General features: G+C 43.1%; 1 protein-coding gene across 1 annotated transcript in view; it reads right to left on the minus strand.

Moving 5' to 3' along the window:
* Pamr1 (peptidase domain containing associated with muscle regeneration 1) overlaps nucleotides 1–23,195 on the minus strand; it is a 90,870-nt gene that overhangs the window by 23,237 nt on the left and 44,438 nt on the right. The window contains exons 4-6 of the mRNA XM_048360757.1: nucleotides 13,050–13,164; nucleotides 11,523–11,740; nucleotides 10,506–10,613 (exon numbers count right to left, since the gene is read on the minus strand). Of these exons, the coding sequence (XP_048216714.1) occupies nucleotides 10,506–10,613; nucleotides 11,523–11,740; nucleotides 13,050–13,164 (441 nt within the window). The remainder of the gene's footprint in view (nucleotides 1–10,505; nucleotides 10,614–11,522; nucleotides 11,741–13,049; nucleotides 13,165–23,195) is intronic.

The raw sequence follows: 23,195 nt of genomic DNA on the forward strand, positions 1-23,195 counted from the left end.
GAATACTGCTCATGCCAAAATAATCTGGCCAGTAAAGCATACCTCTAACATGGCAACTCAACACACCTTGATATGCAAGAAACAGCTATGGTGAGGAACCCACAGGGTCTGTGGAGCCTAGCAGGACTCATGACAAGATTTCATTCAGTCTGCATAGATTCAGGCTCACCCAACCAGAATTGGTCCAAATGAAGGGAATACTTTTTTTTATCATTACACACACACACACACACACACACACACACACACACACACACGTGATTGATAACTATACAAAGGTAGCTTCTAATGTGTTCATTAAGATATTTAGTTATTTGGAACCAAATTTAGTGGATGCCTTCTCCATGAATACACTGAGAAGGAGATCAGATTCACCTGTGTCTTAGGGAGGGTGAGGAGATAGGAATGCTAGGTAATGCACAGAATTGAGCAATCTGCCCACTAACAATCCTGCTGGGACTTCACCAGGATCTGAAAGCTCTGGGTTACTAGATGCTTATGGTAATGACTATGGATCTACAGGACCGTCCTCCATGAAGATTCTATAATCCTCACATCCTCCTAAAGCCAGATTACTTCATTTCTTTTTTTTCCTCCTTTTATGCCAATATAAAATACAAGCTAAAACAAAAATGATAACCAGAAGCCCATGTCTCCAAAATGATCACCAGGGAGAAGACAGATATCACATTATAAGTTAAATGAGTGACTGTTGAAATCCCTTGAGAAAAACAAAGGAAAATGATCAGATAATAGATTGCTAGGGCAACTTTCTCTGTGGTATCCAAATCTTATTCTGTGTATCTTTTCTAAGAGACACTCTTCCAAGTGGTGCTGAGGAATCAAACCCAGGGCTTCATGTATACAAGGCAAGCATTTTTGCCACTAGGCCATATTCCCAGCCCCAGGATTATGGTTCAAAGTCAGCCCTGGCAGGAAAGTCTGCAAGACTCTTATGTCCAATTAGCCACAAAAAAAAAAATCTGGGAGTGAAGCTGTGACTCCAGTGGTAGATCACTAACCTTGAGCAAAAAAGCTCAGAGACAGTGCCCAGTTGTTGAGTTCAAGCTCATGACTGCAGAAAGAAAGAAGGAAGGAGGGAGGGAAGGAAAGGAGGGAACAAGGGAGGAAAGGAGGGAGGGAGGGAAGGAACAGGAAAGAAAGTAAGCAAAAGAAAGGAAGGCAAGCATAATTCTAAAGGCAAGCATACAGCAAGCATAATTCTAAAACAGTGAAAAGCTAAAGCCATTCCCTTTAAAATCAAGAGCAAGACAGGGATGTCCGCTCTCTCCTCTCCTCTTCAACATAGGACTAGAATTCCTAGCCAGAGCAATTAGGCAAGAAGAAAATATAAAGGGGATCCAAATAGGAAAAGATGAAGCTAAATTTTCTCTCTTCATAGATGACATGATTCTGTACCTAAAGAACCCCATAGACTCTACTCCCAAGCTACTAGAGCTGATGCAAAACTTTGGCAAAGTAGCAGGATATAAAATAAACCCTCAAAACTCAATGGCCTTTCTATATGCCAATGACCCGAAGACCGAGGCCAAAATCAGGAAAGCAACTCCTTTTGAAATAGCCTCAAAAAATCATAAAATACTTAGGAATAACCTTAACCAAAGAAGTGAAAGACCTCTATGATGAGAACTTTAAAAACAGGAAAAAACAAAAGTAAAGTAGAACTAGGAAAATGGAAAACCTCCCATGCTCCTGGATTGGGAGGATTAATATAGTAAAAACTGGCAATATTGCCAAAGGCTATTTACATATTCAATGCAATGCCCATTAATATACCAACACCATTTTTTAATGAAATAGAGGAAGCAATACAGAAATTCATATGGAACAATAAAAGACCCCAAATAGCAAAAACAATCCTAAGCAGAAAGAACAGTGCTGGAGGAATTACAATAGCAAACTTCAAGCTGTATTATAAAGCTATAGTAATAAAAACAGCTTTGTATTGGCACAGGAACAGGCCTGAAGACCAATGGAACAGAATTGAAGACCCAGAAATGAACCCACAGAACTATGCCTACTTAATCTTTGATAAAGGAGTTAAAAAAATAGGATGGAAGAAAGATAGCACCTTTAACAAATGGTGCTAGCAAAACTGGTTCAACACCTGCAACAAACTAAAACTAGATCCTTATATATCACCCTGCACCAAAATCAATTCCAAATAGATCAAAGACCTCAAAATAAAAACAGATACCTTGAAAACTCTACAAGAAGGAGTAGGAGAAACACTTGGGCTCCTTGGCACAGAACAAAACTTCCTTAATAAAGGCCCAGAAATGCTACAAATCAAAGAAAACTTGGACAAGTGGGACTGCATCAAACTGCAGAGCTTCTGCAGGGCAAAGGACATAGCTCACAAGATAAACAGAAAGCCCACAGATTGGGAAAAGATCTTTACCAGCCATACAATGGACAAAGGCCTCAAATCTAAAATATATGCAGAACTAAAAAAATTAAATTCCTCCAAAACAAAACAGCAAAGAACCAACAGCCCCCTAATCAAGTGGGGTAAAGACTTAAAAAGAGACTTCTCTGATAAGGAAATGAGAATGGCCAAGAGACATATGAAAAAGTGCTCTACATCACTGGCCATAAAAGAAATGCAAATCAAAACAATACTGAGATTCTACCTCACCCCAGTAAGAATGTTTTATCAAGAAAACTAACAATAACAAATGTTGGAGGGGATGTGGCCAAAAGGGAACCCTACTTCATTGTTGGTGGGAATGTAAACTGGCTCATCCACTCTGGAAAGTGGTATGGAGATTTCTCAGAAGGCTCAACATAGAGCTCCCCTATGACCCAGCAGCCCCACTTTTGGGCATCTACCCAAAGGACTACAAACAAGAACACACTAAAGCCACCAGCACAACAATGTTCATCGCAACACAATTTGTCATAGCTAAAATATGGAACCAACCCAGATGCCCCTCAGTAGACGAATGGATCAGGAAAATATGGTACATATACACAATGGAATTTTATGCCTCTATCAGAAAGAATGACATTGCCCCATTCATAAGGAAATGGAAGAATTTGGAAAAAATTATACTAAGTGAAGTGAGCCAGACCCAAAGAAACATGGACTCTATGGTTTCCCTCAAATGGAATAATTAGCGCAGGTTTAGGCTAGTCACAGCAGAGGATCACAAGAGCCTAAAAGCTATGCCCCATGAATGCATTAGATGATGGTAAATGAAATGAACTCCATGTTATGGAAACGAGTGTTATATCACTGTTGTAATTACTTTCAACACATCATGTGAAACCGTAGCTTCTTTTGTTGATGATCCTCTTGTATCCCTGCCTGCGGTTTACTTGCACTATCTCATCTGAATACAATGGATACTATATATACTGGTATTAGAACTAGGGAGGTGAAAGGGAATATCAAAATTGAGAGACAAAGGATAAAAAGACAAACAACTCCAAAAGCAATACTTGCAAAACCATTTGATGTAAACCAACTGAACAACTCATGGAGGGAGAGGGAAAGGGGGAAGGGGAGAGGGGAATGAGGGAGGAGGAAACAAACAGTACAAGAAATGTTCCCAAGGTCTAATGTAGGAAACTGTAACCTCTCTGTACATCAACTTGACAATAAAATTAAAATTAAAAAGAAAAAGAAAGGAAGGGAGGGAGGGGAAAAAATAAAATAAAAAAATAAATCACCTCACCCAAGAGAACTCATCTTCACATGAATCCCTCTGAGCCCATGACACACTATTTACCTGTCTGCAAAGGAACAGGTAACTGCCACCCACTAGTGCTCTGTCTCCTACATTTCCATTAGCACCAGAGCTCCTATTTCCATGAAAACCACAACGTTCCTCAGTTCCCCAACCCTTATTCTGATGAGAAATGCAGTTGTCCCTTTGAAGCTAAATTATCAAGTGTGCCTCTCATTCCCAGTCCTTGGGACAGCCCAATGGGAAACATTTGGAGACTCCAAATCCCAAATGAATCCAGATTCACCATTTCTTTTTTCACTTTAATTGGTGGAAACCGATTTGTTTTGTTCCAAGGAGCATCAGAGCTCGCAGTGTGAACATTGTGCCCTGAGATTTAGCCTGTTTCATGGCCTTTCATTAGAATGCAGATGGGAACCCCGGCTCTGTCAACTGGGCCAGAGGAACAAAGGCAACATGGAAATTGGAGCAGGCCATGAATCCCTCACTCTCCACTTTTTCAAAACAAGATTCTGACCATTTACTAGAGGACTTATTTTGTCGTTGTATTCTATACAAAGAAACAGGAAACTTCAGAGGAAAGAAGGGCCTTGTTTCTTACATGGTGGCCCCGGGAGTCTGGAGGTCGAGGAGGGTGTTGGCAAGAGGCTAGCTTGGCCTGGAGGCAGAGGAGGGACCACTCCCCTTGCTGAGCTTCTCAGGTCACTTACAAGCAGGAGGAAGGTAGTCTCCATGGGAAATAATTTCAGGAAGATGAGTCCAGGGGCATCAGCTCTTGAGAACTGGCCTGCGGAGGCTCTTACACCCTCTTGGCCACTAAGGCTAAGATAAACCTTACTCATTTTTTTCTCATTCTTTACTTCCTCTCCAAGGCTGCACATGAACTCTATCCTCAGAGAGATGGATTTCTTTTTAACATTTCCAGTTTGACAAAAATAGATCTTCCTCAGTTTCTAAAAGGTTCCAATTCTTATTTTGATGACTGCTGTTTATATGAAATAGCTCATTTCATTAACATGGTAACATCCAAGGGTGACTTTTTTGTCAGTGGCTCAAACACGTTTATTTCTTGTTTTATTTGTGTGCCAGTGCTGGGGATTGAACTCAGGGCCTTGGACTTATATTGCTCAGGACTGGTGCCCTACCACTTGAGCCACACTTCCAGTTCCATAGCTAATAAAAGTTTAAATCTACCTTTCAAATGAACGACTCAACATTTGGAATTCAACTTGCAAAAAAAATTCCTGTATACAAATGGAAAATACACAAGGATATTCATTGCAGCTGTTCTTCATGATAGCAAAAAACTAAAATGAAATAAGAAACAGTATCAAGTGCATCCTAAGGAATTGGATGATTACACATTCATTCATTGAATAAAATACACAGCAGTCCTTTTATTTTTTTTTCAGATGAGGCAGACCAACCAGGACTCATCTATATGATGAGCAATGCAATAAGTTGAGCATTTGTATGCACATTTTGTTTGAATCAGGATCACTTTTGTTTGAATCAGGATTTCTGGATCTCACATCAACTGACAGTGGAGTGAGAAAAGTGTTATGATGTCGTCCTAGGTAATATTCAGAAGCATCCTCAACCTCTAACCCTCTAGATGCCCAGTCTCCTCTCTACAATCACAACCAACCCTGTATTCAGACATTGCCAGATGTCTCCAGGAGAAAAGTGGTACAAGTGATATTCTCTATGTTGCTTAATTTAAATTTATGAGTGTGTGTACTTCTTCTACAATTAAGTAGGAAACCTATTCCTAGTCCATTCCCATTCTCACACATGCATGTTTAAAAGAAGTAGAGAAAAACCTATAGCAAGGAATCTCAGACTAGGGAGAAATAGCCTTACCTAGGAAGGAGAGATCTTTGAGAGGACTCCGTGATAATCAGAGCTCATCAGTCACCTGGAGTTTCACCAGGCCACAGGAGAGACAACATGAACAAATGAAAAACATGCAGATCTGACTCCTCCCACCCACCCCCATCCCCACGCCCCAGTGTGGACCACAGTCTTATATTCTCTGCTTCAAATCTTTCATTTGCAAAAAGGAATATCATAGCTGGGGGTGGTGACTCATGCCTGTAATCTTTGCTACTCAGGAGATTGAGATCTGAGGATGGAAGTCTGAAGCCAGCCCAGGCAGGAAAAGCTATAAAACTCTTATCTCCAATTAACCACCAAAAAAGCAGAAGTAGAGCTCTGCTTCAAGTGGTAGATCACCAACCTTGAATGAGAAAGAGCTAAGGAAGAGCACAATGGTTCTTAGTGCAAATTCTAACACAGACACAGAAAAGAGAAAGAAACTAGGTGCTGGTGGCTCATGCCTGTAATCCTAGTTACTCAGGAAGCTGAGATCTTTGGATTTCGGTTCAAAGCCAGCCTACGCAGGAAAGTCCATGAGGCTCTTATCTCTAATTAAACACCAGAAAAATGAAAATGGAGCTGTGGCTCATAGAGCACTAACCTTGAGCAAAACAGCTCCCATGCCCTGAGTTCAAGCCCCACGACCAACAACAACAACAACAAAAAAAGAAAGAAAGAAAGAAAGAAAGAAAGAAAGAAAGAAAGAAAGAAAGAAAGAAAGGAAGGAAGGAAGAAAAAGAAAGAAAGAAAGAAAGAAAAGAAAAGAAAAGAAAAGAAATGGGCAAGGTGAGGGAGGAAGGAGTATCATTCCATTAGAACAGATCATTCATCTGATTTAAGGTTACAAAAGTGGAAGACAGAACTCTCATTAATATTGGATTCAGTGCTTTTAACTCTATTTTTTTAAGTGCCTGTTTTAATTTGGGAGTTTCTGGATAATCTCAGAATGCTTGCTTGGGTTCTTCCTAATTTTAAAAGAATTCTCTCCAGGGAAATTGTCCCAGTTCATTGATACCCTCATGAGGAAAGCAGCTAATCTATTTTTTTCCTCTCTTTTTCTTTTTCTCTTCCTCTTGACAGATTGTTGGGGGGAGGGGCGGAGATCAGCTAAGAGTTGTTCAGAAATTACAAGGTAAACTGCCACAGCTAATTTTTGTGATGCATCTCCCACTGAGTTAGAATTCCTGCCAATTTTCCTAGTGGAGAAAAGAAACCTGAATCTTATAGACAATAATAAGCATTCAGACACTCTCTCCCACCTCCCATGCAACCAATGCTAGCAAATGACACATCAGGCATCCAGGAATGAAGGAGGCTTATTATGTTTTGAAAATTGGCAATAAAAATTCTTTTGCCCATTTATGCTCCAAGTTCTTATGCTGTTGTTGCTATGTTTTGTTTTCTTGTTGACATTTTTTGCAGTGCTAGGGATTAGAAATTCTACCATAGAGCTACATATATCCCAAGTTTGTGTTTTAAAGTGATTGGAGATAGTTTGTGAATAAAGCTATGGATCAATGCAAATGCTTTTTCTTGTCTGTTTTGGTCCCAGGGCTTGAACTCAGGACCTTGCACTCTTGCTTTATTTTTTTGCTCAAGGCTGGCACTCTACCACTTGAGCCTGACACCCACTTCTAGCTTTTTGCTGGTTAAAGTCTCTTAGATTTGTCTTCCCAATCTGGGTTTGAACCACAGTTCTCAGATCTTAGCCTCCTGAGTAGCTAGGATTATAGGCATGAGACATCCAGTCTAGCTGAAATGCCTCCTTTTGCATTTTTTCTTAGTAAAATAACAATGCTGAGAAGTTCATTTTGACTCACACACTATCCACACATACTTTATTCCTAACTTTTGGAACAATTTATTTTTCTCTCCTAATCTGAAAGGCATTTGGGCTCATGTAGTGATGTTTTACATCTTTCTAATTTTACTTTTGTTGATGAAAGCCCTAATCTTATACAATTAGTTCATCAAGAACTAAACCTTCCCTTGTATTGTTTGTTGTCCAACTCTAAAGGGCCAGGCTCTGGATTTGTCCTTGTCTAGAATCACCAATTTACAAATTGTTGAAACAAAGAGGAAGCCACATTTGTGCCATCTGCCTTCCACACCAAACCACAGGCTCAAATGAAGAAGGGACCACAAAGCATCATCTTTCCATGTCTCTCAGTCACATGTGAGGAAGCTGGGCAAGCCACAGAGATCTTTCCTCCCTGTTTCAGTGCCCCCTGCTATCCTATCCTACAAGAGTCGGCACCTGCTATTCTTTCTGGAACTGCACAGAAGCTAATAGAAATGTATCACCTACATGCACAGAAAGCTGAGGTTCCTGGATCCACATCATCCTCCTCCCCTAGGGCAGCCTTGGCCGATGGTTAAGTACCCTAGGAATAGAACTGACTCCCTAGCTGGATGCCTACATTGACGTGAAAGCTCTCATGACCTCTGAATAGTGGAGCTGGGATTTTTGCCTCCTGGTATGTCACCTCTCCCTGGTACCTTTCCCTTCCTGGGCCAGTATCATCACTCCCAAAGTCCTTTCCTCAGGGAGCATGTCTTAGAACATGACTTCCATACACATTCCATCTCCAGATCTACTTTGGGGGAGCCCTGCCTGATGCATTATCTCTCCCCAAAACCCTTCCCCAAAACTTTGACTCTTCTTATTCTTCTTTACAGCTCATTCCAAGTCGACAGGGGCAATCAGGAACACCTATTTCCAGTCTCAAATGAGGAACTTGTCATGCATAGGGATGGGGTTGTGGTCATTGGACAGCCTTAAGAAATTATTTCTGGCCATGGCAGTGGCACAGTCCTCTGTAACACACAGCTGGGCTGGACAATGGTAGGGTCACCATACACAGTGGTTGGCATGTCCACCAACCAAGGATATACTCTGTCAGATGCATGTCTTTTTTTTTTTTTTTTTTTTGCCAGTCCTGAGACTTGGGACTCAGGATTTGAGCACTGTCCCTTGCTTCTCTTTGTTCAAGGCTAGCCATTTTACCCATTAAGACACAGCACCACCTCTGGCTTTTTCTGTTCAGGTGATACTAAGGAATCAACCCAGGATTTCATGCATGCTAGGCAAGCACTCTACCACTAAGCCACATTCCCAGCCCCAGATGCATGTCTTAACTCAGCGGGTTCTAGTTTCTCTCTCCTCTGGCAAAGTCATGAATCTAACATCAAGAAGATTGCATTCTGTCTTTTCAAGAAACACAAATTAGAAACTCCTGCCTGTTTGGCAATGAGTCATTTGTTTGAGTTATTTCTTGGTTTCTGCTTTTAGGATGACCCCGGGTTACTGAGAGTTATATCTTTTTCTTCTTCTTCCTCTTGTTGTTGTTGTTGTTGTTGTTGTTGTTATTGTTGTTGTTGTTGTTCTTCTTCTTCTCCTCCTCCTCCTCCTCCTCCTTCCTCTTCCTCTTCCTCTTTCTCTCCTCCTCCTCCTCCCCCTCTTCTTCTTATCTCCTCCTCCTCCTTTCCTCCCCCTCCTCCCCCTCCCCCTCTTCCTCTTCTTCTTCTTCTTCTTCTTCCTTCCTCCTCCTTCTCTTCCTCCTCTTCCTCCTCTTCCTTCTTCTTCTTGTACTGGAGATTGAAATCCGGGACTTATGCTCCTCCAGTCCTTTTGCTTTTAGCTTGGTGAGTTGGGTTTTTTTTTTTTTTTCCAAATACAGTTTCATACTTTTGCTCTAGTTGGTCTTGAAGCATGATCCTCCTACATCTTCTTCCCAAGAAACTATGATTACAAGTGTTAGCTACAATACCCCACTGCTGCTTCACTTTTAACTGTGGATAAGAACTAGAGAACTGAGTGACTGTACAGAATGACCAAGAAATGGCTTAGCTATGTCAAATGACACATGCTAGCAATTCCAGCACTCAGGAGGCTAAGGGAAGAAGATTCTGAGGTCAAGGCTAGCTTTTGCTACATAGTGAGAGCCTGTCTCAAAACAACAGAAAAATATGTGACTCAGATGCTGTTTTTGGTCTGTAGTAAAGCATATGCACAGACATGGTCCTGAGAAAGGGAGGGAGGGAGGGAGGGAGGAAGGGAGGGTGGGAAAGAGGGAGGGAGGGAAAGGTGATAAGGCTCAGATAAGAGGCTGGAGGAAAAACTTGAATGGTTACAGAACAAGGATTGCACTAGTGACAGAGAGCAGTAGCACTGCACACCTTAGAGGACTTTCTGTTATCCTCTCCTGCCCTACCTTCTGTATCCCATTTTGTTCCAGGTGTGCTTAGGAACTACTGAAGAAGTCTGGAGCTTGTCTCATCCATGCAAAATAAACTCCTTCAGAAAAAGACAAAACAATATCCTCTTTTTCTGCCTTGTCAATATACCGAAGTCCTTCAATCAACGTTGGCTGGTGTGTTTACTTGTAACCCACCTGACTTCACCTCATATCTACAGGGTGGGCGTATCATTTGTCATCTAATTCAGGATGCCTTGAGCATGAAAAAAGATGCTATTGATAATTATGCCCAGAGGAAATGCATAACCTAACCTGTCATTGGGAAACTGAAGCTCATGGCCACCCTGGACATTTATCATGCCTCCAACTGTATGGTCACTTACTAGAGTCCAAGAATGGTACCGGGAGGGCAACTCTAGCATCCATATCTTATGATGGACAGGGATTTTATGATGGTGGCTTTCTACTACTGACTTTTTCTTAGTATTCTTGAACCCTGAATACTCTTTGAGAGCACTGAATCTTTTTGAGAGTCATTTCTCCCAGAAGGGCTGGAAGTGGCAATGGCAAACTTAGGTAGTTGCAGACAAGCTCACTCAGCCCTTCTAAGTTCCCTCAATGGGGTGTCCACAAGGTGTGCCAAGATACCAAGAACCAGCTGCCCACAAGCTACCCCAGGACATCTCCCCTCCCCTGCCCCAGGGATCGTACTCACTACTCTCACAGCGTTGTCCGGTGTAGCCAGCTAGACAGGCACACTTATAGGACCTGGCGGCGTCCAGGAGGCACGTGCCATCATGGAAACAGGGGGAGGAGGAGCATGCTGGAAGAGAACGCATCCCTCAGGGTCACTGGTGTGCTCCAGGCCAGGAGTCCCAACCACAGACTATACTTGGCTTCTTCCCACCTTGTATTCCTTGTACTGAATTCATGGTAGCTATTACTGGAGAATCTGTGAACCACACTCCTTACATGTCCAATGTGACAGGTACTAATTGGTATAGCTGAAGCACCCCCCCCCCCCAGCAAAGTATACACACTGAATCCTATGGCTGGCTGCATTCTCTCATGCCTCCTCTATTTGTTAGCCTACTCCCCTCCCTTCAAGTGCTTCAAGTGCTAGCTTCTTGGTGTTCATTTTGTTAGGCTGTAAGTTAGTTGTTCAAAGGACTTACACCATTGGAATCCTCTCCTGCATGCACTATACTTTAGTTAATATGTGTGTGTACATATGCATATGACCCTCTAGATGTCCTCCTTTGTATTTATAAATTAGATCTACCTTCCACATATGAGAGAAAGTATTCATCCTTTGTCTCTCTGGGCCTGATTTACTTCACTCAAAAGAATCTTTTCTAGGCCCATCCACTTCTTTGCAAATGAGGCAATATCATCCTTCTTGGTCAAAGCCAATATTCCTAACCATGAGAGATCCCTTCATATATTGTTCTATAACCAAACTGATGCATAGTTGTGTGACCTCGCCCCAGGCCCAGCCTCTCTGTGCTCCAGCTGTCCCTGTGTAGAAAGAGGTGATCGTTTCTAGTTGTGGTTGTGGGGAAGCTTTTCTTAAGAAGTGCCTTGCTATCTGTGGCTTTTGCCTGTAAATTGCTTCTGAGAACACAGCATGTATGGTTTTAATTAGGCTGAATGGGGACAAAGGCAGTTACATAGGAAAAGAGATTTTATGGAGCAAGCCACAAGCTGCTATATTTGTCTCTGAGGCTTTTACCTGTGATCTCTTCAAAGACAGCATGGAAGCCATCAAAATTCTTGGAGCCATCAGAGTGGAAGAGAACGTGGAGTGAAGAGCCGGTGCTCCGGATGGGGGCTGGCCTCTCATTGCCACAGAAACGCTTAATTATCGGGCTGTCCCTGTGGTCCCCGTCTCGGACCTCGACATAGTCATACTGGCACATGTAGTCAAACTCCAGGCTCAACATGCTAAACCTGCCAGGGGAGAGGGTGATAGAACTAGATACTAGACCTTTGGTCATCCTGAAAGCCCATGTTCAAGGTCAGACAGTCTGTCATAGAAATGAAGTGTGAATCAAAAGACAGATCATTAACAGACACTGAAAACTAGGGTAGTTCCAGAGAGAGCTAAGTATGTGGATAAATCACACCCAGACATAAGAATAAAATGACCAATCAGGCTTAGTATTCAACACAAGGAAGTCAAGGAAGAGAAGAGAAGGTCTGATGTCTGAGCAGAGGTTTAAATAATTCCATAGAGGCAGGCATAGGCAAAGGGTAAGAGTAGTCCAGGCACGGGGGAGCCTGTAAGTACAATGGTCCTTAGGCAGTAATGAGCTTGTCATGTTTGAGGAGTTAAGGATTCTGCAAGGCTGAGAGTGAGAGCGGTGTGAACTGAGGTCAGTTGTGTAGAACTGAAGCCAGACCGCACAGCGAGGAAAGTTCCCACTTTCTTGCAAGCCCAATAGGAAGGCACCAGGGAGCTTTGGGAGGAGGAAGAGCATGGCTGGATGGAGAATTTTATAAAGGACCACTCTGAAGTCACCCTAAAAGGAGAAAACTGCAAAACTCATCAGAGGGGAAGCAGAGAAGCCAATCAGAAGCCAGAAAAATACCTCAGCAAGAAATGATGAGAATCTGCAAGAGAACTGCAGCTCTGAGGACAAGGAAGAGGCCTTAAGACTATTTTAGCAACTGACTAACCCCTGGCAGACTCAGCCCTGAGTCCATGAAGCAGACTGTGGCCCCTCCCTTGTTCCTTGAGCCAGCCTTCCTCTAACAAAGCCCATTCCTGAGCCTCACTCTCCACCTCAGACCCATGAGGGATGGGGACAGCAGTTTCTAAGGCTGATTTTGATAAGGAACATTGAGCAGATGACCTGTTCTGCTAAGGACCTGTTCTTTCTAAGTTAGGATACTGTGTGGCTGCCCCTTAGATAGATATCAGACAGACATCAAAAAGGCCAGTTAGCACGTGGTAACCTTAGGGCACATGGATCTAGCCAGAAAATGTTTTTGCCCCCTAGTGGATCCGAAATTTCAAGCACTCCCATTCTTGGAAAAGGACAATGTCCCTGGAAATCCTAGGAATGATGGAGCCACACTACTCTCTAGGAGAGAAGAGAGAGAGTGGTATTTTCCAGGACAGAAAAAACACCCAGGAGAAGGGAATTGAGTGTTTGTGATTCATCTTGGCTCATCAGGATGCATACCACCACCACCACCCATCCCATCCATGGATTCCTTATAAGCTGACTCCTTCTTTCTGACCCCAGCCCCTTACCTTAGTTGGATGATAAAGCCAGGTTTGGCATGAATGGTCCATTCACAGTGAGCATTTAAGGGGTAGCTCTCCAACATAATCTGACCCTTGGAGGCCCGAAGCACCTGGCCACATCCTGAGTAAAGAAGAAAGACAGAACACAGAGAGGCGAGGTCAACACCAAAGATACACAAAAGGAAGTCACCAAGGGCCTTGGAGCTCAACCATGCCCTTGAGAACAGAACAAAGGAGGAAAAGGAGAAGGAAATTTAGCTTTCTCAAGTACTTGGCAAAGGTGCTAGGTAATTCGCATCAATTAATTTGTTTCATTGAGCCAGTAGCTTGGGAAGAAGTGGTGTTATCCCCTATTTTCCATGTGGAAAAATATGAAATCGGGTGACTAAATAACTTGTCTAGTCACTAGGAAGCAGAATAGAATTTCTAATCTAAGAAATCTCAGTCACTCTATCTCCCCAAGACCCTACAGATAGCTTCTACTTTAAAAAGCTCTGAAAACAGACTTCCCTCACAGGTTTCCTCTCTCCTCTCATCTGGTTAGAAAATGTATTCATCTTTTCTGTGACCCATGATGCATTTCTCCTGTGACCCATTATATAACAAATCACTCTTTAACACCTGACACTAGAAGGGAGAAAGAAATACTCTCCAATCAATTGCACTTGGATGGATGCTTTTCAGACTTTTTCTTGCTTTCAAGTCCTGGTGGTCAAAATGCTATTTGTGATCATATAAATAAATGTCATTCCTCTCCTAGGTAGGCAAATAGTGTTCACTGCCTGTTTTTGTTGTTGTTGTTGATGATACAATTTTGTTGGGCTGGGGGTAACTAAATAACTGGAGGTAGACTGAGCAAGCATCCAGGGGCACAGAAAGATCATGAGCTTCAGGGAAGCTTCTGTCATTAATAAAAAAAGAAAAAAAGCTTTGGGCTGGGAATGTGGCTTAGTGGTAGAGTGCTTGCCTAGCATGCATGAAGCCCTACGTTCAATTCCTCAGCACCACATAAACAGAAAAGGCCAGAAGTGGCGCTGTGGCTCAAGTGGTAAAGTGCTAAAAAGTAGTAAGCAAAAAGAAGCCAGGAACTGCGCTCAGGCCCTGAGTTCAAGCCCCAAGACTGGCAAAAAAAAAAAAAGTTTTGCCAGGTGTCAGTGGCCCACACCTGTAATCCTACCTATTCTGGAGGCTGAGATCTGAGGACTGTGGTTTAAAGCCAGCTCAGGCAGAAAAGTCCCTGTGAGACTCTTATCTCCAATTAACCACTCAAAAACCAGAAGTGCTGCTATGGCTCAAAGTGATAGAGCACTAGCCTAAAGCAAAAGAGCTCAGGGACAAATGAGGGAAACCATGCAGCCTATGTTTCTTTGGGTCTGGCTTGCTCTGCTTAATATACTTTTCCAAGTCTTTCCAGTTCTGTCATTCTTTCAGATGGAAGCATAGAATTCCACTGTGTGTATAAACCACATTTTCTTGATCCATTCATCCACTGAGGGGCATCTGAGTTGATTTCATATTTTAGCTATGGTAAATAATGCTGTAATGAACACGGTTGTGCTGGTAGGTTTAGTGTGATCTTGATTGTGGTCATTTGGGTAAATGCCCAGGAGTGGGGTTACTGGGTCATAGGGAAGCTCTATGTTTAGTCTTTTGAGGAATATCCATATTGCTTTCCAGAGTAGCTGAACAAGTTTACATTCCCACCAACAGTATAGTGGCATTCCCTTTTGACTACATCCCCTCCAGCATCTGTTATTATTAGTTTTCTTGATAATGGTCATTCTGTGGTGAGGTGGAATCTCAATGGTGTTAATTTGTTAGTAATGACTAGAATATGTCTATGATATCCTAGCTATTTTAAATAGCTAGGATATAAAATTAAGCTTATCAAAATGAGCTCCAAGAAATGGAAACAAGAGGTGTTTATCATGTACTGTTTGCAGTTATTTCTTCTTTCTTTCTTTTTTTCACATGATATATGCCCTGTTGTCACTGTTTTATATTTCTTTATACTTTGTCTTGGATATAAGTTGATTTGATTTGCAGAAGGGAAGGGGAAATCACAGAATGGCAGGACAAAGGGCGAATCAATGCAATAGTGATACTATGTTGGAAATGCACTTTACAACTTGAGGGGGGAGAGGAGAGTTCGGGCGGAAGCAGGAGAAAATGAGGGAGGGGGTAATGCTGTTCAAAAACAAATGTACTTCTTACTTTTCTTATGTAACTGTAACCCCTTGGTATATCACCTTTACAATTAAAAAAAAAAAAAAAGAATGAACTCAGGGACAGTGCCCAGGCCCTATGTTCAAGACCTATGACCAACTTCGTCCAGAACCATGCCCATTTATTTATGTATCAGTAGCTACTTTTGCTCCATTTCAGCAGTCTCTTGTGACAGGTCTCTAATGTCCTTTGTGACGAGACATTAGGGTTTGTGAAAATAAAAAGATTTGCTCTCTAGATAGTTACAGAAAAAGTTTGTCTACCAGAGTTCTGAATGGAAATCAAGACTAACATCATAAATCTGGATATGCAGTTATATTCTAGAAGCCCTCTGAAAAGCATGAGATCCCCCACAGCTAAAAAGAAAGCTATCAATATCCATACACACTGTTCCCATGGTAAGATGATGGTGAGTGTTATGAAAAGAGCTCGCACTGTACGTCTAACAGGCTGTGAAGCTCAAAACATTGTTGTGGGCTGGGAATGTGGCCTAGTGGCAAAAAGTGCTTGCCTTCTATACATTAAGCCCTGGGTTCAATTCCCCAGCACCACATATATAGAAAACGGCCAGAGTGGCACTGTGGTTCAAGTGGCAGAGTGCTAGCCTTGAGCAAAAAGAAGCCAGGGACAGTGCTCAGGCCCCAAGTCCAAGACCCAGGACTGGTAAAAAAATAAATTAATTAATAAATAAAAATAAAACTTTTTGTGTAAAACTAGTGTAAGATTGTGCAAAACATCTCTTCAGTGTGAGCTGAATTACTGCTATGCTGTTCCACACTCAGAAAGCTTCATCACTATTTTCTCTCTCCTTCCCTCCATCTCCCTCTCTCTCTATATGTATATTCTCTCTCTTTTTCTCTCTCTCTCTCATTCTCTCTGCAGCTCTTGCCCACCACCCCTCCTTGTAATTCTGTCATGCTCCTGGCCTCCTATGTCTACCCTTGAAACCTAACATTCCTTTTTCCACACAGTGGTCAACCCAGTGCTTATTAATTTACCTTAACTAAATAAATCGCACAGTATTTCTCTCTTGATTCAAACTCTACTGGTTGTCTCAGGTATGAACACCTTCCTCATACATCCCAGCCCTGCCTCACTGGCTACCCAGACACACCCTCAGCCTAGTCTTGATCCTGGCCACCTGCTTGCTCTCTCTGCTCCATCCATTCCAGATGTCTTTCCAGGACCAAAAGTAGGCTTGGAACTTGTCTTTTCCTTAACTTCAAATGCTCATCTTCTTCCTCATCTCCATCCCTTAGGATGTCATTGTGAACATATTTCTTACCCCTTTTTTGCTAGAGCTGAGAGTTTTCTAGCTTAAACACCTAGAGTGATACCTGGCATATAATAGGCCCTCAATAAGTATTTGGCAAATGAATGAATGATGGTGATATGATAAACCAGGCACTTAGCTTAAAGGCTTACAGGGTTTATTTCATTCAATCCTCATACAAAATCTGGAGGAACACCATTTATTTCCCTGTTTTCCAGATGTAGAACACTGAGGAAGGAGGAATGAAGTGACTTCTCCAAGTTCAACTGCCTAGATCACAGACTACAAAATCACCATCCTCACAGTGAAATCTAGGTTCAAAACTACACAGAGTCTCTTGAAACTTGGCTTTGTCCTCACAGGCTGCATTACCTTGAACAAGTTACTTCCCCTCTCAGAACCTGGGTTAACCTGACTGAGTGGTAAAGGAAATGACACTGACTTTCACATGATTAGTGAAGCTTCAAACACAAGGTACCTGGTAAAAATACAGCAGAAAACTCAGTAAATGGCTGCTGCCCTGAGGTGGTGGCAGAGCAAGGGCTGACCTGTTGAATCCCAGGTGCTGGCTCTTGGATTCTATACCAAACAGTCCTAGAGGTTCCCTGTTCCAGCCCTTCCTCCTCCACCATGAAGCTACAGAATTTGTCTTCCTCTTTGTGCAAGCGATATGTAAAATCTTCCCACACACCTCCCTTCCCTGGATCCACACATTCCTTCTTTCTGCACACCTCACACTTCATCGCCCACATCTGTGCATCTGCTCCAGGGCTACGGAAGTGCTACTGTTGGGTGTGAGATTTAAAAAAGAAGAAGGCTTCCTGTATAACCCCAGGGACTGGCAAGGACTGGCAGCCTCCCAGCCTCCTAGGTGTTAAATTCTAGCTCCCCCCCCCCCCACACACACACAAGCCTCCTGCTAGGAACCCTAACTTAAAACCAGCAGCCAGTGCTGCCAGCCTACTTTGGGTTCTTTTCCTCCGTATGGAAGCTGGAATTGGAATGCCAGGGCTCCTCCTCCAATCTAAGAGAACTTGGTGTCCTTCCCCATTCTAGTCTCTGGCTGCCCCAAGTGGGCTCAGAGTCCCACTCAGGCACTGGCCAACAAAGGAAATGTCCTGGGCCACTGTCTCAGGGGCAGGCCATGGGTAGGGCATGGGCTATTCTAAGGAAGTAGCCTGGATTCCCAAAACCACACAAGGTCTCACTCTGTGCTGTTATTTCTCACTCTGAATGGGAGGGCAGACATGGCCCCAAGGCATGGCACAGCCTCTACAGAGGCTACTTCTTGGAAACAAGCTAGGAGGAAAAGGAGAAGAGAAAGGAGCTCCATTTCTTTCTATCAAGGGACCCCTTTAGCTCCCCTCCAGAGTTGATTGGCCTAAATGCAGAGACAGACAAACTACACCTGTCTGTCCCAGACAGAACAGTGAACACAGCCAGTGTTGTGGGCAAGGAAGTGTCACTGGCCAATCAAGCAGGTAGTCCTGCACTGAGAGACTAGAGCAGGCAGAGGAGCCAGATGACATGTCTTTCAGCTTATAGGCAGATCTTGTAGGAGGGGCTAATCAGTTTCATCCTATCAGGAGTTAGCTGGATTCTTCAGTTTCTGTGGAAACCACATCTCCATGGCTGCACTGAGGAACCTCCTAAGCCACATGACCAGGATGGGCCATTTAAGCTGAGGGATCCATCCTGCCCCCTGGAGAGCTACCACCCTCCAGATTAGTGCCTAAGGATCATGGACCCTGTGAGAATTGCCCAGTACTGGGCTCATTTGATGCTGACATTGAGAGCCACAGGTCCAAGACACAAAACCCAGATCTGTAATGATTTCTGTCATTGCCACAAAAAAATGCCAATACTATAGCCTCTGGCTCTTTGGCTCCAGTGGTAACATTTGAGGGTCTCCCTGGCCCTTCTGCTTTGCCTGGACAATTGGACACCTTCTCCTGGGCACCCTTCTGTGCACTCAGAAGTGAAAGCTGCAGGCTGGGAAGGTGGCTTAGTGGTAGAGTGCTTGCCTAGCATGCATGAAGCCCTGGGTTCAATTCCTGAGCACCACATCCACAGAAAAAGCCAGAAGTGGTGCTGTGGCTTAAGTGGTAGAGTGCTAGCCTTGATCAAAGCAATAGAATCTCAATGACAATGCCCAAGCCCTGAGTTCAAGCCCCAAGACTTGCAAAAAAAAGGGGAAAAAAATGAAAGCTGGGACATAACAGCATTCTCCAGGGGTACAGACCCCAGCATTAAATGTGGGTAGAGGTCCTGGGCTTTTCAATTCAGTCATAGCTGTGGTACCCTAGGAGATTCTTGGCAGTTTGGGGGTACATGTGTCCCAAGTACACACCATCGGGAGTCTGGAGGGAATTAAGCCTGGAGAGAACCCAAGTCTTGGGGAAGTACCTGACGATCTATAATTTACTATATCAGTCAATCAATAAAGTCATTTTAAAAAGAAAAAATGGAAAGATAAAAACAAAAAAAAACCATAACAAAGGAGTTGGCTGAATTGAGACAAGACTGGGGTGGTCATACCACAAAAAGGCCCTTGAAATACAAAGCACCAGGAATCTCAGGAAATCTCTTTTTAATTTTCAACTTTTCCTCCTTCCCTCTTCCTGCACTTCTATGGCTTTAAGACTGGGAAAATGTAGACCTCAAAATTTTGAAGCTATAAGACTACACAATCCCAAAATCTCCTTTCTAGCCTTACCCCAGCCTCTGCCAGCTCAGCCAACCCCAGTTCAGGAAATAGTTGGTGGAGAGGATTGTCCTTGCTTTGTGGTCACTGGAGTCTTCAATTCAACAGCAGCCAACTTCAGCAGCTGGTCCTCAACCAGCATCCTGGATGCCTGGTTCACCTGGGGAAAATGCATTCCTCTGGTTTGGGGATTCTTTTAGAGTCTATGCTCACATATCTTTGGTGGTTTTGAAGAAAGTTGTGAATGTTGTTCTTCCCTGGTTTATCTGGTGGCTTCTTACTATTAGAGCACAAGGTGTCTTTTGTGCCTTCTATACTCTCCCCAGAAACAGCTGTGATTGCTGAACTCTTTGACAGTATACTCTGCATGAGATGCTTTACTCTGTGACAGCATGTTCTGTGTGAGACTCTTATCTCCAGTTACCTACCAGTAAAACCAGAAGTGGAGCTGTGGCTCAAAGTGGTAGAGCACTAGCTTTGAGGAAAGGACCTCAGGACATGCTCAGCTCCACATGTTCAGTCCTTAGGGCCCAAGGATTTCTTAGACAAAAATAAGAAATACAATTTACCACACTTATCTTGGGAAGTCTGCCTTTTCATTCTTTTGTTTCACAGGGAATTCTCTTTTTTTAATCTGGCTTTTTTGGCCCTATGTTAACTCTCTCTCTCTCTCTCTCTCTCTCTCTCTCTCTCTCTCTCTCTCTCTCTCTCTCTCTCACTTTCACTCTCTTGCTCTCTCTCCCTCTCTCTCTCACTCACTCTCACTCTCTCTCTCTCACACACACACACAAACTAGACAACAGCAGTGACAAAAAGCTCATTTCATGGCTCTTGTTTAGTAATAAGAATAGCATTAATCATTGGTTCATTAATATCCATACTGTATTCCAACAATATCCCTTGCTACATTCCAGATCCATACTAAGGGATTCTAAGCTACCACTTCATTTTATCCTGCTATCATTTATTACCCACATTCTGTGCATGAGAAACTGAGATTTGCAAAGACTGAATAACTCTTCCCAAAGTCATAGGAGTAGAAATTCAAATTAAGCTCCTACTAGGTTAAAGTCTAAACTGCTAACCACTACATAATGTCATCTTCTATTTGAACCCAATTAGACATTATTCTTTTCCTGGAAATCTCAGAAGACAAAATCTAAAGCAAGATGAAGTCATTTTTAGTAAATTCATTCCAGGAGTTTCCTCTCCTTTCCTCTCTTCCTTTCCCTTTCCCTCCCCTCCTCTTCTCTATCCTCTCACCCTCCGTCCTTCATTTCCTGCTCCTCCCTACTTCCTTCTTCCTCCCTCCACCATCTCCTTCCTCCTTCCCGTCTTCCCTCTCAAACCTACTTTTAAGCATTCCTGATATGGCTCATGTAACAGCCTACACAAATCATCTTCTCTGATATCCTAGCTCCTCAAACATTTTGGGCCATGGCTTATAGCCATTTCCTCTGTTCCTCTGCCTTGGTCCAAACCATGACTAAGAAGATAAACGTATTAAAGGCCTGTAATCTCTCCCCATAAATCCCCTCTCATCTGGGTTGATGTCCTAACCTTCTTAGGTCCCCAGTATCCTTCAGGGTCTGAAAGGTTGCAATCACTGCGATGCCAGTACAAAGTAGCATCCAGGGTGGCTCTGAACCCTCACACTGGTCTTGGTGACTAAGAAAAGGCTCGGGGGGCAGGGGGCATGCAAGTTAAATACCACCACTCCAGGGGTTCAGCATTGGAGGGCAACAGAGTGGTGCCAGTTAGGAACTCAACTTTCCAGTCTAAGACGCTTTGGAGGGAACTCTGGTTTGGATTTTAGATGCCAGCATGTTGAACAGCCAGCACCTAGATCACAGTTTCTGAGTGCCCTTCCCCACTGGAAGGAACCTGGAGTCCTAGAGAAATGGTTGTTTCCAGGATCTGATCCTAGGCAGTACAGGTGAGCTTGAACCGTTTCTATGGGAATAGGAGGGCAGAGTGTCAGGGAGTGCCCAGAGCATGATGTGGTGGAGGCCCATCAAAAGGTCTTCTATGGCTACATCTGGGACAAAAAAAGAAAAATTTACACTAACATTATGAAATGCAGAAAATATTAAAATTCATGAATCCATAGGACTGAAAAAGAAACCCAGATACTGAAAAAATCAGGCAGAGAATATTGGGATAGATACTGCTCTTTCAATTCTGTAGATCTAAAATGTCTCACGTTAAAAACGCTGAGAGCAGGAAGAGAGAAAGAGTTATTTCCTGTTATAATGAAATACCACTAGCTATTCTTGTGGATACTTGGAGACGCCATCTTTCCTGGAAGGAAGATGTGAATGGGTTCTCTCAGGACTCTGGCCTTGGGCACTATTCTCCTAGATCATATAACCTCCTGTGGTTATTAATGAATCAATCACATAATAACATGTAAGAATATACATTAATACTGTACAAAAAGTTTAAGACTGCACATTAATATTAAGCATCAATGTTAACACATGAACACTGTCAAAGACAATGAACAAATTAAGGTGTTGTTCTATCTCAATATGGAGTGTTCTGTAATTTGAACTTAATCACTATGCCCCTTTCTAGCTCTTGCCGTGGCCCTTTCTTCCTTCTAGTGGCAAGAGAAAAAAAAAAAGTCTACAGATGGTACCAGCAAAGCAGTCTCCTGCCTCAAGGAGTCGGAAAGGATTGCTTGGGGCGCCATCTACTGGATAAATACTTGCATTGCTATGTGGCTCCTGCCCTTTGTCCCAGCCATGATGGAGCCACCCAGTGGTTCAGTTCTCTTCTAATATAGGAGGGCAGCATGGTGCCCAGCACCAGTCAGCCATTCAACACATAGGGATATGAATTGTGTCTTCCTATGAATTCTCTTCACATTAGTGCGGTGCCAAGCATACAATGTGTACGTGACAAGAACCTAATATCATCATACTCACGGCTTCTAAAGAAGCCTTCTTGCCATTGATGGATCACACACCTCTTGAAGGCTCTCCATGTCACCTAGTGACCAGCCCAGGGTTGCCTAAGAAATGCTCCATGAATGTGGGAGGCTGGGATAACATACTGTGTGGAATGGGGCTTTCAGGAGGAGCATAATGGAAACAATCAACACTGGTGGATCCATATAGATAGAAACAGAAACAGATAAGAAGTTATTCTTAAACCCATTTGTTTTCTTTACCACATCGACTGTGCTCCAAATTCCTTTTTACCTGTGTGTGTGTGTGTGTGTGTGTGTGTGTGTGTGTGTGTGTGTGTGTGTGTGTGTATTAAATGGCAAGCTCTACCATGGCAGAGATCATGTCTGTCTTTTTATTGGTGTATATTCAGCACATACAAGGATCTGTTTAATAAGGTTGTTGTTTGTTTTTTTAATGAATCTGTAGACTAATGAATAAAAACAGGAGACATCTGCCGAGTGGCAAACTGGGGGCCCTGATCCAGCTCTGTCTTACTTAGACCTCAGTTCACAGTTGCTAGCCTACCAATCAAATTCTGAGTTCAGCCAACTCACTGTGAGGCTCAACCAATAGGTGATTTGGGAAAGGGCCATGCTCAAAATGCATGCTCATAGTTTTCTGGTCCTCTCTCCCTCTGACCAAATGTATTCTTTACCTGGAGTGCCTCTAGTATTGTTTGAGAAACAGCTGTCCCCTCCTCAATAAGATGGAGCCCACTTCCTGTTTACTGACTGGAGCTAAGATGTACCACTTCTTTCAGCCAGGGGAATATGAGAGGATGTGATGTAAGCAGAAGCCTTAAATGTGCCTCTGTGTCTGGCTTGGCCTCCTGAGCTTCTGTGAGCACCCAAAGAGCTGGCCCTGGGCTTCTGCTGCCCTTCTGCCTAAGCCCAACCACAGCCTGGCCCTCAACCCAGACCAGCATGAGTATGCTTTACCACAACCACACCTAGGGTCATCAACTTACTCTATTCTCTGAAGATCCATCCATTGCC

This window comes from Perognathus longimembris, chromosome 13 (genome assembly GCF_023159225.1).
Source record: "Perognathus longimembris pacificus isolate PPM17 chromosome 13, ASM2315922v1, whole genome shotgun sequence".
Lineage (NCBI taxonomy): Eukaryota > Metazoa > Chordata > Mammalia > Rodentia > Heteromyidae > Perognathus > Perognathus longimembris.